General features: G+C 42.0%; 1 protein-coding gene across 4 annotated transcripts in view; it reads left to right on the forward strand.

Annotated features, from left to right (window-relative positions):
- Positions 1 to 15,201, forward strand: part of SLC9A8 (solute carrier family 9 member A8) — a 99,926-nt gene that overhangs the window by 38,084 nt on the left and 46,641 nt on the right. For all 4 annotated transcript variants that reach the window (XM_037810963.1, XM_037810961.1, XM_037810962.1 and 1 more), the window contains 3 exons: positions 6,866 to 6,967; positions 7,888 to 7,922; positions 13,535 to 13,678. In XM_037810963.1, coding sequence (XP_037666891.1) covers positions 6,866 to 6,967; positions 7,888 to 7,922; positions 13,535 to 13,678 — 281 coding nt within the window. The remainder of the gene's footprint in view (positions 1 to 6,865; positions 6,968 to 7,887; positions 7,923 to 13,534; positions 13,679 to 15,201) is intronic.

The following is a 15,201-nucleotide window of genomic DNA, read 5'->3' on the forward strand; positions in this document are numbered from 1 at the left end:
TCCACACCAGACGCCGAGGCGTTAGCCCAGCCCGCTCCTGCCGTGCTTCACTGTGCGGCTCTCCCCGTCGTATCTGCAGCCACTCCCGGGCTTTTTTTTTTTAAAGAACTAGTGTGTCTCCAAATGCCAGCCAACCATTTCCCCACACACAGCGTGGCCGCGGGACTTTCAGCTGGCTCACTCACTCATTTCAGAATGCAGCCTCCTGGTTTCACCAAATGCATGTTCCCTGTGGATTTAGCAGAACTTGTTTGGCTGGTGCATCGCTGGAAGTGGTATTCTGGGTCACTTTCTGGTTTTTATCTAGTATTTTTCACGGAGGTGTTTTTTTGCCCTGTCTCACCTAGCCGCCATCTTAGGTTCTCTCTATAATAAGTTTTTTAAGACTGGGAAGTGTGAGTCCTCCAACTTCATACTTCTTTTTCAGGATGGCTTTGGCTATTTGAGGCCCCTTACTCTGCCATATAACTTTCATGATTGGCTTTTCCATTTCTGCGAAGAAGGTTCTTGGAATTTTGATTGGGCTTCCGTTGAATCTGTAAATCACTTTGGGTAAAACTGACATTTTAATGGTATTTAGTCTTCCAGTCCATGGACATGGAAAGTCCTTCCATTTATTTAAGTCTTTGATTTCTTTTAGCAGTGTTTTATAGTTTTTTGTGTACAAAGCCTTTACATCCTTGGTTAGATTTATTTCTAGATATTTCATTCTTTTAGTTGCTATGGTAAGTGGATTTTTTTCTTGATTTCTTCTTTCAGTTGTTCATTACTAATATGTAGAAACACTACTGATTTTTGATGTTGATCTTGTACCCTGCCACTTTGCTGAATTCATTTATTAGCTCTAGGAGCTTTGCTGTCGATTTTTCAGGATTTTCTGTATTTAGGATCATGCTGTCTATAAATAGGGAATGCTTTACTTCTTCCTTTCCAATTTGGATGTTTTTTATTTCTTTATCTTGCCTAACTGCTCTGGCTAAAACTTCCAGTACAATGTTGAATACTTAGTGGTGACAGTGGGCATCCTTTTCTTGTTCCTGATCTTAGAGGGAAAGCTTTTAGTTTTTCACTAGTAAGTATGATGTTAGCTGTGGGTTTTTCATAGATGACCTTTATCATGTTGAGGAAGTTTCCTTCTATTTCTGGTTTTCTAAGTGTTTTTATCAAGAAGCGCTGCTAGATTTTGTCATATGCCTTTTCTGCGTCAACTGAAATGATCATGTGGTGTTTTTTCCCCTCCATCCTGTTAATGTGGTATATTACATTAATTGATTTTCTTATGTTGAACCACACTTGCATACTAGGGATAAATCCCACTTCATAATGGTGTATAATCCTTTTAATGTGCTGTTGGATTCAGTTTGCTTTGTATTTTGTTGAGGATTTTTTGTGGTGTCTTTATCGGACTTTGGTATGAGGGTGATTTTGGCATCTTAGAATGAATTAGGGAATGTTTCCTCTTCTTCAATTTTTTGGAAGTGTTTTGGCAGGATTGGTTTTAATTCTTCTTGGAATGATTGGTAAAATTCCCCTGTGAAGCCCTGTGGTTCTGGGCTTTTCTTTGTTGGGAGGGTTTTGATTACTGATTCAATCTTTTTACTAGTGATTGGTTTGTTGAAATCTTCTATGTCTTCTTGCGTCAGGTAGTTTGTATGTTTCTAGGAATTTGTCCATTTCATCTAGGTTATCTAATTTGTTGGCATATAGTTGTTCATAGTATCCTCTTAAATAGTCATTTTTTTCAGTGGTGTTAGTGATAAAGTCACCCTGTTCATTTCTGATTTTAGTCATTTGTGTCATCTCCCTTTTTTCTTTGTTAATCTAGCTAAAGTTTTCTCAATTTTATTGCTCTTTTAAAAAAACTAACTTTTGGTTTTGTTGAGTCTCTCTAATTTTTTTAATTCTTTATTTCATTTGTCTCCACTCTAATCTTTGTTTTTTCCTTCCTTCTGCTTGCTTTGGGTTTAGTGTGTTCTTCTTTTTCTTGTTCTTTCAGTTTTGAGGTTAGGTCTCTGATTTGAAAACTTTCTTCTTTTTTAATACAAGCATTTAGAGCTATAAACTTCCTTTCAGCACTGCCCTTGCTGCATCCCATTAGTTTTAGTATGTTGTATTTTAATTTTGATTAGCCTCAAGATATTTCCTAATTTCCCATGTGATTTCCTCTTTAACCCATTGTTTGTTTAAGATTATATTCTTTAATTTCCACATATTTGTGAATTTTCCATTTCTCCCTCTGTTATTTATTACTAGCTTCATCACACTGTCGTTGGTCTAGTTGGTTTAGAGTATCATACAAGTGTTGTATTCCCATATTGATCTTTTGTCTGAATGTTCTATCCATTATTGAATGTGGTATATTAAAGACTCCTCCTATTAATGTAGAACCATCAATTTCTCTCTTCAAGTCTGTCAGGATTGGCTTCATATATTTTGGTGATCTGTTAGGTACATCTATACTTAAAATTATTTGATTTTTTGTATTGTACTATATTGAGTCTCTTCTCATTTCTATCTGTATATATTTTTCATATATTTTCCTTATGGTTACCATGGGGGTAAAATTTAACATCCTAAATATATAACAATCATATTTGATTTGATACCCACTTGACTTCGATAGCATACACATGCACTGTTCTTGTACCCTCTGTTCTCCCACCTTTTTTTGTACTTGTTACAAATGATATCTTTGTATATTATGTGTCCAAAACCATAGCTATATCATTACTTTTTATACATTTGTGTTTTAACACCTATAGGAAGTAAGAAATGGAGTTACATACATAGTACTGGCATTTACAGTTACCCAAATGGCTTCCTGTACTGGAGGTCTTTATTTCTTTATGCCACTTTGAACCACTGTCCAGTACTCTTGATCCTTGCATACTGAAGGACTCCCTTTAGCATTGCTTATAGGACAAGTCTAGTGGTGATGAACTCCCTCAGCTTTTGTTTATCTGGGAATGTCTTAACCTCTCCCTCATTTTTGAAAAAAAAGTCTTGCAAGATATAAAATTCTTGGTTGGCAGTTGTTTTATTTCAGCACTTTAAGTATTTCAACCCAGTGCCTTCTTGCCACCATGGTTTCTGATGAGAAATTGGCACTTAATTTCTCATCAGAGACTCCTTTGTATGTCACACATTGCTTTTCTCTCGCAGCTTTCAGAACCCTCTCCTTGTCATTGCATGCAACGGTTTGATCAGTATGTGTCAGGGCATATTTTTCTTCAAATTTGTCCTGCTTGGTGTTCTCTGGGCTTCTTGGAGGTGCATGTTCATGTCTTTTGTGAAGTTCAAGAAGTATTCTGTCATCACTTCTTAGATATTCTTTCTGCTCCTTTCTCTCTTCTCCTTCTGAGACTCCCATAATGTGTGTATTAGTATGCTTGATGATATCCCAGAGGTTTCTGAGGCTATTTTCACTTTTTATAATTCTTTTTTTTCGGCTCCTCAGCCTGACTCATTTTAATTGTCTTCAAGTTCACCGTTTCTTAATTCTGCCAGTGCCAATCTGCTGTTGAAACCCTCCTGGGAATTTTTCATTTCAATTATTGTGGTCTTCAACTCCAGTAGTTCTGTTTGGTTCCTTTATGAAGTTTCTATATCTTTATTGATATTCTCATATTGTTAGTTTGTTGTTTTCCCCATATCCTTTTGTTCTTTCTCTGCATTTTACTTCATCTACTTGAGTGTATTGAAGATCATTTTTTTTTTTTTAAGTCTTTTTTTGGCCTGTCCATAGTCAGATCTTCATTGATGTTTTCTGGACTTTTATCTTCTTTTGGATGGGCCTTTGTTTCCTATTTCTTTGTTTGTCTTGTGATCTTTTGTTGCACACTATACATTTTTATATTTTAAAATGTTAATTCTGGAATTTATTTCCTGAGATATCTGTTTCTTGAGTTTGTAACCAGCTGGTGATGTGGCAGAAATTTTCTTGACTGTCCTCCTATCAGGAAGGTCTACCCAAGTTGAATGCAAAATTCAGGATCCTCCCTGTCTTTTCTGGGCCTGTGTCTTGCCCTGGACCCTGTGTCTTGTCCTGGACTTGGACTTGCGAGTGGCCTTTGGTGTTCCCCAGTTTACAGGAGTTTGAATTCCCCTTCTACTTCCCAAGAGATGGACCTTCTCCCTCTCCTGGGTGTTCCACTGCCAGAATTAAAGCGAGTAAGCCTTTGCCTCAGTTGTTTCTTACCCTGCTTTCATTGTCTTAAGCTGCTTTTGCCTGGGGGGAAATTCTAGGGCATGGGAGGAGGCACCCCGAGCAGAATTTCCCCAGTCTTTCCCAGCCGGAATAAGGCCAAGGACCCACTGCCCTGGAGAGGGGATGAGGGAGGGGCCAGGAAGGGCACCAGGTGCTGCTTCCATGGCTACCCAAAGCTGTGCTTTCTTGACTTCCCAGGAAGTGCAGCCCTTCACCTATCCTCCACAGCTCTGAGGAAGCACACTGTCCTTAAGTCTCCTCTGCCACCTTTGTCCAGGGTGGGTTGGAACAATGGCTACCCCTCAGAGCTGGGCTCCTGGCTAATCAAAAGCCATGGTTAGTGATCAGCCCATGGCCACCCCAGATATTGCAGAAGTGGATTTCTATGACCTTCTCTGGCACCAGCAAACTATGGCAGGGGCTGGACCCCACTGCTCCCTGACCCAAGAGTGGGAGATGGGCACCAGTAACCACTGTGCAGAAAGAGCAGTTTACTGGTATTTACCAGCCTCTCCCTCCCACTCTTCCCTGGATGCTGTACAGTGTTCTCCTGAACTCGAGAGTTTCAACATAGTTAATTCAGACAGTTCTGCCTGTTTATTAGTTGTTCTGGTGGAGGGACTGATTCTCGGAGCTTCCTACTCCATCATTTTCCCACAATCCTCCCTGACGATACTCTTTTGAAATGAGCTTTAAAAGATTTAAAAGATCAGCTCCTGGTGTCCATGGCTTGACAGTTTGTAGGCAAAAGGAGAGATTCCTTGCCTACACCCATAATCATGGAGCATCAAGGCTCCTTGATGGTTGTTCCTAAGCAGAATTCATAGGATTCCAATAAACAGCTTAATTTCCTCAATTTCCTGGGCATTTGAAAGATGATGCCATGCACTTGAACTTTAATATTTTCTCTTAAATACTGTGAAGTATAGGTGGAAACATATTTTTGTCTGTCGTGTATTCGATAAGGATACTAATGGAGTGAAATAAAATTGTTTAAAAGACCTCGACAGGAAAAAGGAGTTTCTGATAGTATTACCTATTCATCTTGTCAGTCTTTGTAACAATGCATCTTTTTCTCAGTTAAGTCAGAAATTATAATTGTGTGGACTTTGGGCTTCAATCAGACATGAAACATAGTTAACTCCTTCAGTACATATTTATTGGGAACCCTCCATCAGTTAGGCATTATGTAAGTGACTGTATTGTGAGAAAGGAGATGTGGTCTTCGATATCATCTAGTGGGAAAAGAGAGTCGTCTGTCAAATAATTATATAACTAAATGTAAAATTTCATCCATGTTAAGTGCTACCAAGAGAGGTCTACTGTACATTAATGTGCCAGTTTGAATGTATTATGTCCCCCCAAATGCCATTATCTTTGATGTAATCTTGTGTGGGCAGACCTATCAGTGTTAATTAGATTCTAATTCTTTGAGTGTTTCCATGGAGATGCACCCCACCCAACTGTGGGTGATGACTCTGATTGGATAATTTCCACGGAGGTGTTGGTCCCACCCATTCAGGGTGGGTCTGAATTAAATTACTGGAGCACTATATAAGATTAGACAGAAGGAGCAAGCTGCTACAGCCAAGAGGGACACTGAAGAATGCTCTAGAACTGAGAGAGGAGCTTCAGCTTACAGAGACATTTTGGAGATGGCCTTGGAAGGCAGGCTTTTGCTCTGGAGCGGCTAAGAGAGGACAAATGCCCCAAGAGCAACTAAGAGTGACATTTTTGAGGAGCTGAAGCCTAGATAGGAACGTCCTGGGAGAAAGTCATGTGAAACCAGAACTTGGAGCAGACGCCAGCCACGTGCCTTCCCAGCTAACAGAGGTTTTCCGGACACCATTGGCCATCCTCCAGTGAAGGTATCCAATTGCTGATGTGTTACCTTGGGCACTTATGGCCTTAAGACTGTAACTGTGTAACCAAATAAACCCCCTTTTATAAAAGCCAATCCGTCTCTGGTGTTTTGCATTCTAGCAGTGTTAGCAAGCTAGAACACTTAAGAACATAGAAAATGATCTAACCTAAGAGATCAGGGAAAGGAAGAGTCAACAGGGGCTGAAAGTTCCCTAAGCAAAGAGGGAGGAAAAGGGAAGTCGAGGGAACAATGTGTATAAAAACGCGATGTCTGGAGGAAGCCGACTCCCTCAAAGAACAAAAAGCTGCCGGTGTGACCAGAATCCAGGGAGTGAGAAATATTCCGGGAATATCCAGCCATCCAGGCTTCAGTTCAGTTTTAGCCTTGGAGCAGTCCAAGTGAGAGTGGGAGTCAGGGTGAGAGTGACAGATCAGATTTTCTTTTTGCAAAGATTGTTCTGGAAGCACTTGGAGAGTGGAGTGAAAGGGGCCAGGACTGGCTGTGAGGAGAGGTAAGAATCTACTGCAGGGGACCAGTTGAGAGGTGATGGTGGCCAGGGCTAGGGCAGTGGAGAGGTCAGTGGGGAGAAGCAGGGAGATGTGAGCTGTGAAGGGAGGTGACAACCCCAGGGCTTGGCTCTGCATTAACATGGGGGGCAGGGAAGACCCAGGTTTTCACTGTGCCAGACAGGGTGGGAATCAAGCCTGGGAGGGGGTCAGGTGTGAGGAGCCCATGCCTTTGCTGACTGTACCAGCTTTTCTAATCATTTCTCTAATTTCTTCTCTTTCAAACAGGGTAACTTCTTTCAGAATATTGGTTCCATCACCCTGTTTGCTGTTTTTGGTACGGCAATTTCCGCTTTTATAGTAGGTGGAGGAATTTATTTTCTAGGTCAGGTAAGATAAACATCTTTGAAAAACTTTGAAAATCTATCATCTTGGAGCTAGTGCAGGGAGGGCAGTGTAGGGGGCACCTCATGGGGCCTGGGTTTCACTGGAAGGAAATCCAAACTCCTATGAGGAAGTGCTAAAATTGTTCCTAAGTGTCCTTGAAGAGCTTGGGTATCTAGAATTGAATGATTCTCTTCCAAAATCCAAAAGTATTTGCTCTTCGTTGCAAACCATTACTGTATTAAGCAGTATATATACCATCCTAAAAATAAAGCAGAATATATACCATCAAAGTCTTCACATTATAACAATATCAGTTGTGTTGTCAGGTAAATTGAATCAAGATTAAACGTTTCTTTTTTTAAAAATAAAATTTTACATTTTAAAAATCAAAGATGATTTGGAATCTGTTCACTCAATTTTAGGTGGTCTATCTGTAAAATTATGTACTCTGTATTTTCTGCCATTGCTAAACCACTTCCCAGTGCCATCAAGTGGGTGTTCTGTACTTTATTTGAGTCAGATCTGTTTTCTTCTTTTATTAGCGATAGACTAAAGCCCATTCCGTCTGACTTTCACCTTTGTTGCTGCCTCGTTGGCACCAGAATAAATCCGTTTTGAACCTTGTTCATTGCTCAGCTTCTAGTAGTATCAAATAGGAATGAACTTTAGAGAAGAAAACTATGGTTAATTTAGGGCTTAAAAATGTAGCATTCTTTTCCATACTATTGTTGTATGGTGATCAAATGCATGCTTAAACTAAAGTTTGGGAGTTTTATTTATTTTTCAAATGGTTTGGGACTGAAGATTAATGTCCTTATTAGTTTGTAATAAAGCACTAATGGACATTTTAATCTTCTTGGCTGTTCTCCAGGGGTTTTCTTTTGTGTGTATGTGTGTATGTCTTTGTGTGTTTTATTTTGCAGGCTGATGTAATCTCTAAACTCAACATGACAGACAGGTAAACCCTTCATATTGTAACACCCCTGTGACTGCTTTTTAGATTGGGGAAGTTTTCTCCACTCTGCTTCCTGAGTGTAGTACTTCTGTATTCTTTCTCTCTTCTTCTTCTTCTTCTTTTTTTAACTTGTGATTTTTGCTGCAATAATTTGTCTCTGAAGTGAATCACATTGTACTGAGCAATTTTGAAGATCCCCAGTCAAAGCATTTTTGATTGAAATTATTAATGTAGTTTAAGCTTTGGATAAGCTTTGGAAGGAATAACTCTGTTTAGCCACCCCCCCCCCCCCAACACACATAATACATTGCACCATTGTTCTTTTATTATTAAGAATCCTCTCCAACCTAATTTTTTTTTTTTAAGTTCAGTTTTATTGAAATATATTCATATACCATACAATCATCCATGGTCTACAGTCAACTGTTCACAGTATGATCATACAGTTAGGCATTCATCACCACAATCTATTTCCGAACATCTTCCCTACATCAGAAAGAATCAGAACAAGAACAAAAAATAAAAGTGAAAAAAGAACACCCAAACCATCCCCCCATCCCACCCTATTTGTCATTCAGTTTTTATCCCCGTTTTTCTACTCATCCATCCATACACTAGATAAAAGGGGTGTGATCCACAAGGTTTTCACAATCACACTGTCACCCCTTGTAATCTACATTATTATATAATCGTCTTCAGGAGTCCAGACTGCTGGGTTGGAGTTTGGTAGTTTCAGGTATTTACTTCTAGCTATTCCAATAAATTAAAACCTAAGAAGTGTTATCTATATAGTGCATAAGAATGCCCACCAGAGTGACCTCTCGACTCCATTTGAAATCTCTCAGCCACTGAAACTATCTCGTCTCATTTTGCATCCCCCTTTTGGTCAAGAAGATACTCTCAGTCCCACGATGCTGGGTCCAGATTCATCCCCAGGAGTCATATCGTGCGTCCAACCTAATTTTTAAGTCTTTTCAATAGCCATAATGAAAAGTTGTCCTCTTAATAGATTGCAGATGGAGGAAATGGGGAGTGAGGTGGGAATCTTTACTCTGGGGTTCCCACCAAGTAGCGGGTGGAGAGAAGCAGCAGGGCTAAGGGCTTTCTCTGGACTTCCCCCTCAGTCTGAAGCTACTCCAGTGAGCAATGAGGGCTGCTCCCCAGGAGCCCACTCCAGGAATTTCCATAATCAGCTTAACAAGAAGCAACTAGGCAGCAGTCTCTCAGAAGGTACCAGACCTAGTTCTGGAAAATACGCAAGCAGAGTGCAGTCTGCTTTCCCCTCTCTGAGAAGTCCAGCAAGGATGCAGCCTTGCTCTATGTTTTTGTGCCCATGTCAGGTGGCTGGAGATCTGGGTGTGGGCCCAAGTGCTCAGTCCCAGGCCTTTCCCATCAGGCAGGGCAGGGACTAGAATCTTGGAGCCCTTTTCATGGGAAATGTTCCTCTGATTACATCAACTCCAAAACCACTTTTGTTTTCCTAGAAACATAAATTTTGGAGCTTTTGTTGTAAGATAGTTTTTGATACATAAACAAACAGCAAAATCACATTCCTGTTCCATAGGAGTTGGAAATAAAGCAGAACTGATATTTTACAAGTGAAAAGAAATGTCTGAAACCCAGTTGATGTAAAGGAAGGTGTCACAGCATTTAAGCCATCAGCCTGTTTGGGACACAACTGGTTGGTGACACAGAAAATGCTTGATAAATTTTTTTGGAATTGAATTGGTGGTTGGGTTGTTTGTGGGAAAAGGAGTAAACCAATTGCCCTTTAGAAAAGCAAAGTAAGAGCCAGTTTCTCTTTCTGTATGTGCAGGTACTGCCTTCCCTGTTAAAAAGTGACTCTTCCACAGATGGTGGGGGTGATGGAGGGGGACCACTCTGGGGAAGACTAACCAGAGGATACAAATCCATATAGCTGCAGAGCCTGATGGAGCTCCTAACAGAGGGGAGCTGGCCAGGTGTGAATCTAGAGTGGGAACAGTGATGGCTGAGAGAGCATACCCTGCCTGAAGGGAACAGCCCCTTCTCAGCTCCAGTTAATAATAACCATATGAGAATGTGGACTCAAAATTACTAGATATTTAAAAAAATTTTTTTCAAGAGGAACCAGATTTCTAGATTTTTACAACAAAATTTCCTGTTTTAAAATATTGACAAACATTCAATTTTTCAAAAGTTCCGTGCTGGTCAAACATGGGACCTACAGCCCACCTCTGCACTATAGAAAACATAAAAATAACTTTGTTGCACAGATTTGTTTTAGTGATATTTTTGTTGAAAAGATGTTTCACTCTTAGTACTAGATATCCCCAGTCTATTTCCTTTTCATTTTGTTGACATTGCTATCTTTTGAGAATAAAGAAAACATGCATTTAAGTTGAATTAAGTTCAATTAAGTTGAACTTCTAGCTTCTAGCATCCTTATGAAAGACTGGGTCATGAATGTATGGAATGAAACGACTGATGGCAAGGTCAAGTAATCCCTTAGATTCAGGCCTCTTGATTCAGACAGTTCATATTTCAAACTTTTTTGGATTCACTTTCAGAAATACTCTGTCCCAATTTAGGTTCCCAACTAGAGCTAAATGTGTCTTATGATTCATGCAAAGCATATTTCCCAACTTTTTATTATGAAAACTTTCAAACAGACAGAAAAGGTGGAAGACTATACAGTGGATACCTGTGTGCCCACCGCCCAGATATTTGCTTTAATCCATATTTCGAGTCTATCCATTTCTCTCTCCTTTCATTGATCCATCACTGATTCCCAATTCAGAAGGCCACAGGGACAGTGACAAGGGATATCAGTCAGGCCTCTTTCAGTGCAACTGAAACCCAATACAAACTAAGCCAAACAACAACAACAAAACTAGTTTGTTTGCTTGCAGGACTGAAGTGTCCCCAGGGTGATGGTTTCCAGCAGACTGCCTCCAGGGGCCCAAGATGTTGGGAATCTCTCCTCTCACTGGGTCTCAGCTCAGCTCCTCTGATTGGCCCCATTCTCAGGCATACTCACCCCACATGGTGACTCACATGGCAGTGACAGCTCCAGGCTCATATCACCCTCACCTCTACCATCCCCACCAAAAAAAGGAGAGCCTGTTTCCTGATGATCCAGTAAAATGCCTGTGATGGCCCTGTTGGCCAAGCTTGGGTCCCATGCCCACGCTTAGAGCCCCCACATGGTTGAATAGATGGAGAGTGGAAGAGGTGTGCCTCCCCAAAAGGAAATTGGGTGCTGTTAACAAAACTGGGGAGGTGATGGGGAATAGATGCTGAGCAGGGACGACAGTGAGTGTCTGTCCCACTCCGCCTTACTTGGGAATGGCAGGGAAAGTTCAGCTGAGCCACACACAGTCAACACAACACATACCCCATCATTATCTCTCCAGGTTCCCTCTCCTTCCTCTCTCCCTGTCCTACAGGAGACAGGTTTTAGACGTCCTTCTTTTGGGGCCCCTTGTGAGGTTGTCACAAGTGATAAGGGTGGGAATAAAAGAAGAGGACAGGCAAGAAGCTCTGCATCTGGGTTGCATTGTAAGGGCGTCAAAGCCAGCTGCCAACAAAGCAGGGCCTCCCAGGTTTGCAGTTATTTGGTGAAGTTACCTTTTCTTCCTTCCCTTTTCCCTCCCTTCTTCTCTCTCTCCCTCCCTCCTTCCTTTCTTCCGCAGATATCTTTGGATCATGCCCAGCACAGACACTGAGATACAGCCTCAACTAGTGTCTACCTGCTTGGTGCTCACAGCGAGGGCAAAGGGCCAGGAAAGCCACTGCCAGTGGTTAGCATGTGGTAACCTGTGGGAGGACAGGGAATGTCTGGAAAGCGAGGTCTGAGCTGAGAACATCTTTTGGGGTCAGGTCCTCAGTTTGGGGTCCAGAGGTGCTCCTTGAGGTAATCAGGCTCTCCTGGATAAAGTCACATTCATCAAACTCACACCGAGCTGCCACAGAAACCAAAATGCTAAATTACTGATTTACAAAGAGAACCACAACTGGCAAGGCAGCCGAGCATTTCCTCCGGCCAGGCCTTGCCTCCCTGATCCTAGAGGTTGCTGGGTGACAGTGGAATCAGACGGGGCACGCCCTCTTCCCCAGGCCAAGTGTCCTCTCTCACCTCTCAGACTGTGAGCTTGGTGACTGTGGGAAGTGAACTGTGGATGGTCTCCAGCCCATGTTGCTGCTGCAGGGCTGTCCCCTTGGGGCTCCGTGTTTTGTATGATATTGTTGAAGAGGGCAGACCTAACCACTCTGCTGGAAAGAAAGCAGTGCCAGGCCCTGCAGTTTAAGTCAATAAAAGACTTGCAAGAACACTAAGGGAGAAAAAGAGACTCAGACTTCTCCTGCGGCCCGCAGGGCCCCCTGATGTCATCTAGGCCCTTCCTCCCTCACTGCCCACCCTTACCCTCACAACACTACTGCCACACTGGCCTTCTTTTTGATTCCCAGGTAACCAAGCTTGCTCCCACCTCTGAAGTAACTTGCTATTACCTCTGCCCCCAGATCTTGGCCTGGCTGGCTGCTTCTGGTCATATAGGTCCTTGCTCAAACAAGTGTCATCTCTTGAGAGACCTTCCCTGTCCACCCAGTCTAAGTGGTTCCCACTTCCTCCTTCCTCCACCAGGTCACTCTCATGTCACCCTGCTTTATTGCCTCTGTAACATTTGTCATTTTCTAAAATTGTCTTGTGTGTTTCCTAACTTTCTTATTGTCTCTGGATATTGCTATACACAGTGTAGTGGTTAGCACCGACTCTGAGCCAGAAAGCCTGTGTTTGAATTCTGGCTCTGCCACTTATTAGCTATCTGACATTGGCTCCTCAGTTTCCTCATATGTAATGGAGATAATAATGGGCCCATCTCATATGATTGCCAGGTGGATTATTGAGTTACTCTGTGTAAAGTGCTTAGAATAGTGCCTGGCAATGGTAAGTGCCATATAAATGTTTGCCATTCTTATTAGTCCCTGTGCCTGAAGCATATTAGGCAATCATTAAACATTTGTTGGCAGTAATGAGGTCTTCATGGGTACTGCAGTGAGACCCGCTGGCCTGCTAGGGAGGCAGCACCAATGCTGGCGGCTGCCCCCTAAGCCACCCCTCCCCTGAAGCATGATGGAGCTACTCCTGGCTTTGAGCACTTCCTTGGATGTTGCAAAACCAAGTTGCAGGCTGGGGTTGGTCATAGATGGGTACTCTTGATGGGCTGTAGCAAGGGACAAAGCAGAAGTCAGACCCAGGAGCTAATGGGCCTTTGGGGAGAGGCCCCCAAGGAGGGCCCCAAGCCATGATGGTTCCAGCTGCTCTGGCCAAGAGGGTTGGGAAGTGTGTAATTGGCAGCCAAAGTCTGCTGTCCACCATTGGTCAAGATAAAGTCTTAGTACTTACCATAGAAAGCCAGGCCATTCCAAACAAATCCTTTTTGAGTGGACCTTTCACTGCTCCCCATAATGTCAATTCACAGATATTATAATGGAAAAAATACACCATCTTCTGTAGTTAATTCAGCTACATGGTATAGTAGTATGTTATGTCGAATATAGTTTATGTTTGTTTTAATATGTGGAGCAAGCAATCAGCATGGCAGAATTTCCCCCTTCCTTTTCTCTTCTTACAGTTTTGCATTTGGCTCCCTAATATCTGCCGTCGATCCAGTGGCTACTATTGCTATTTTCAATGCACTTCACGTGGACCCCGTGCTCAACATGCTGGTTTTTGGAGAAAGTATCCTCAATGATGCAGTCTCCATTGTCCTGACCAAGTAAGAGTGTGGGTCTGAGAGAAAAAAAACTGCCTTCTTCAAGTAATGCAACTAAAGGTCCTCATAAAAAAGGGACAGGTGTTTCGTGCAGCTGCGTGTACAGTTGCTTGTCCTGTGGGTGATTGGTTGACCCACCGTTTTTCTCTGACTGACTGTCCTGACAAGCCTTGACATGGCCCAGGGATGCTGTCAGGGTTCAGAGGTGATTAGGAGGCAGTCCTCTACCTCTTATTGCCTACCTTTTAGCTGTGGTTTCTGAGCCCAGCTTCTCCTGCGCATCACTTGGGGGTGCTTACTAAATGTAGCATTACCAGGCCCCACCCTCAGAGCTTCTGATTCTTGGTCTGGGGGAGGTCCCAAGAACTTATGTTCTTAATAAGTTCCCCAGATGGTGATGAAGTGGCCAGTTCCGGGGTCAGTGTTTGGGCAGCACTGTTGCAGACAAAAGCAACATACAGGCCCCACTCCCACGTATTAGCTGTTGTCTTTGCCTTCATTTTCACAGCTGTAAAATAAGAGTGATACTGATAGGGCCCTGCCTTATGACGCTATTAATGAGAAAGCTACTTTGGAAACTGTACAGCTTTTTCAAACATTCACTGGTACTCTGCCCTAGTTAATAGGATCCAAGAAATTAAAGATGAATCATAAAATGTCAAGAAGTCATTTAGAAAAGGAAATGAATTTAAGATATTCTCGAGTGCGTTTATCTGATACGGGGCTGTTCCCTTGAATTCTGTGTTGTGTGGTGCTTGTTAATGTGTGGGCAGGCAACCCAGTTTTGCCAGAAAACAAAGAAGGCGCAGACAGTCAAAGCTATTGGAGAAAAGAGCCCTGGACAGTGTATCAGAGATGAATTAAGAGAATTTTAGGGGTCAGTCTGTGTTCTGTTAGAGAATAGAATTTCCATTTATCCAAATACTGACTTCTTTCCTTTATGGTGGGACTCATGGCTAAGCATAACCACTCTGTAGTCATTAGCATTTTTTTAAAAGCTTGACTATGGAACACGTTCAGAATTCTTACGTTGGGAGACTTTCCTAGTGGAAAGAGCTCGGGTTTTAGAGTCAGGCTGACCTGGGTTTTGAGTCCCAGTACTGTATTAAAAGCTGTGTGTCCCTGGGCCAGCTCCTTTGCCTCTCTGAGTAACTAGTTCCTCACCCATAAAGTGAGAGTGATAATGCCTGAGCCTATGGTTGGATTTGAAGATTAATTAGTTAAATATGATACCGTGTAAAAAACATCTGACATCAGTTAATGTGGGTCCTTTCCTCTTCTACTCCTGTCCACTCCCCACAACCCCACCCATTCAGTGTTTCACCATGTTTGCCCCATCTTTGCAGGAAGAGCTGACTAAATTAATGACTTAATTTCAAGAACTGCTCAGCAAACCTGAAAAAAAAAACAAAACAAACAAACTTTAAAATATTTGTGTTGTCCTAAAGGTAATATACAAGCAAAAAAGAAGGAAATTAAAATTACATATATTATTACTACCCCAAGATAATTATGGTTAACAATTT

This window comes from Choloepus didactylus, chromosome 19 (assembly GCF_015220235.1).
Source record: "Choloepus didactylus isolate mChoDid1 chromosome 19, mChoDid1.pri, whole genome shotgun sequence".
Taxonomy (NCBI): domain Eukaryota; kingdom Metazoa; phylum Chordata; class Mammalia; order Pilosa; family Megalonychidae; genus Choloepus; species Choloepus didactylus.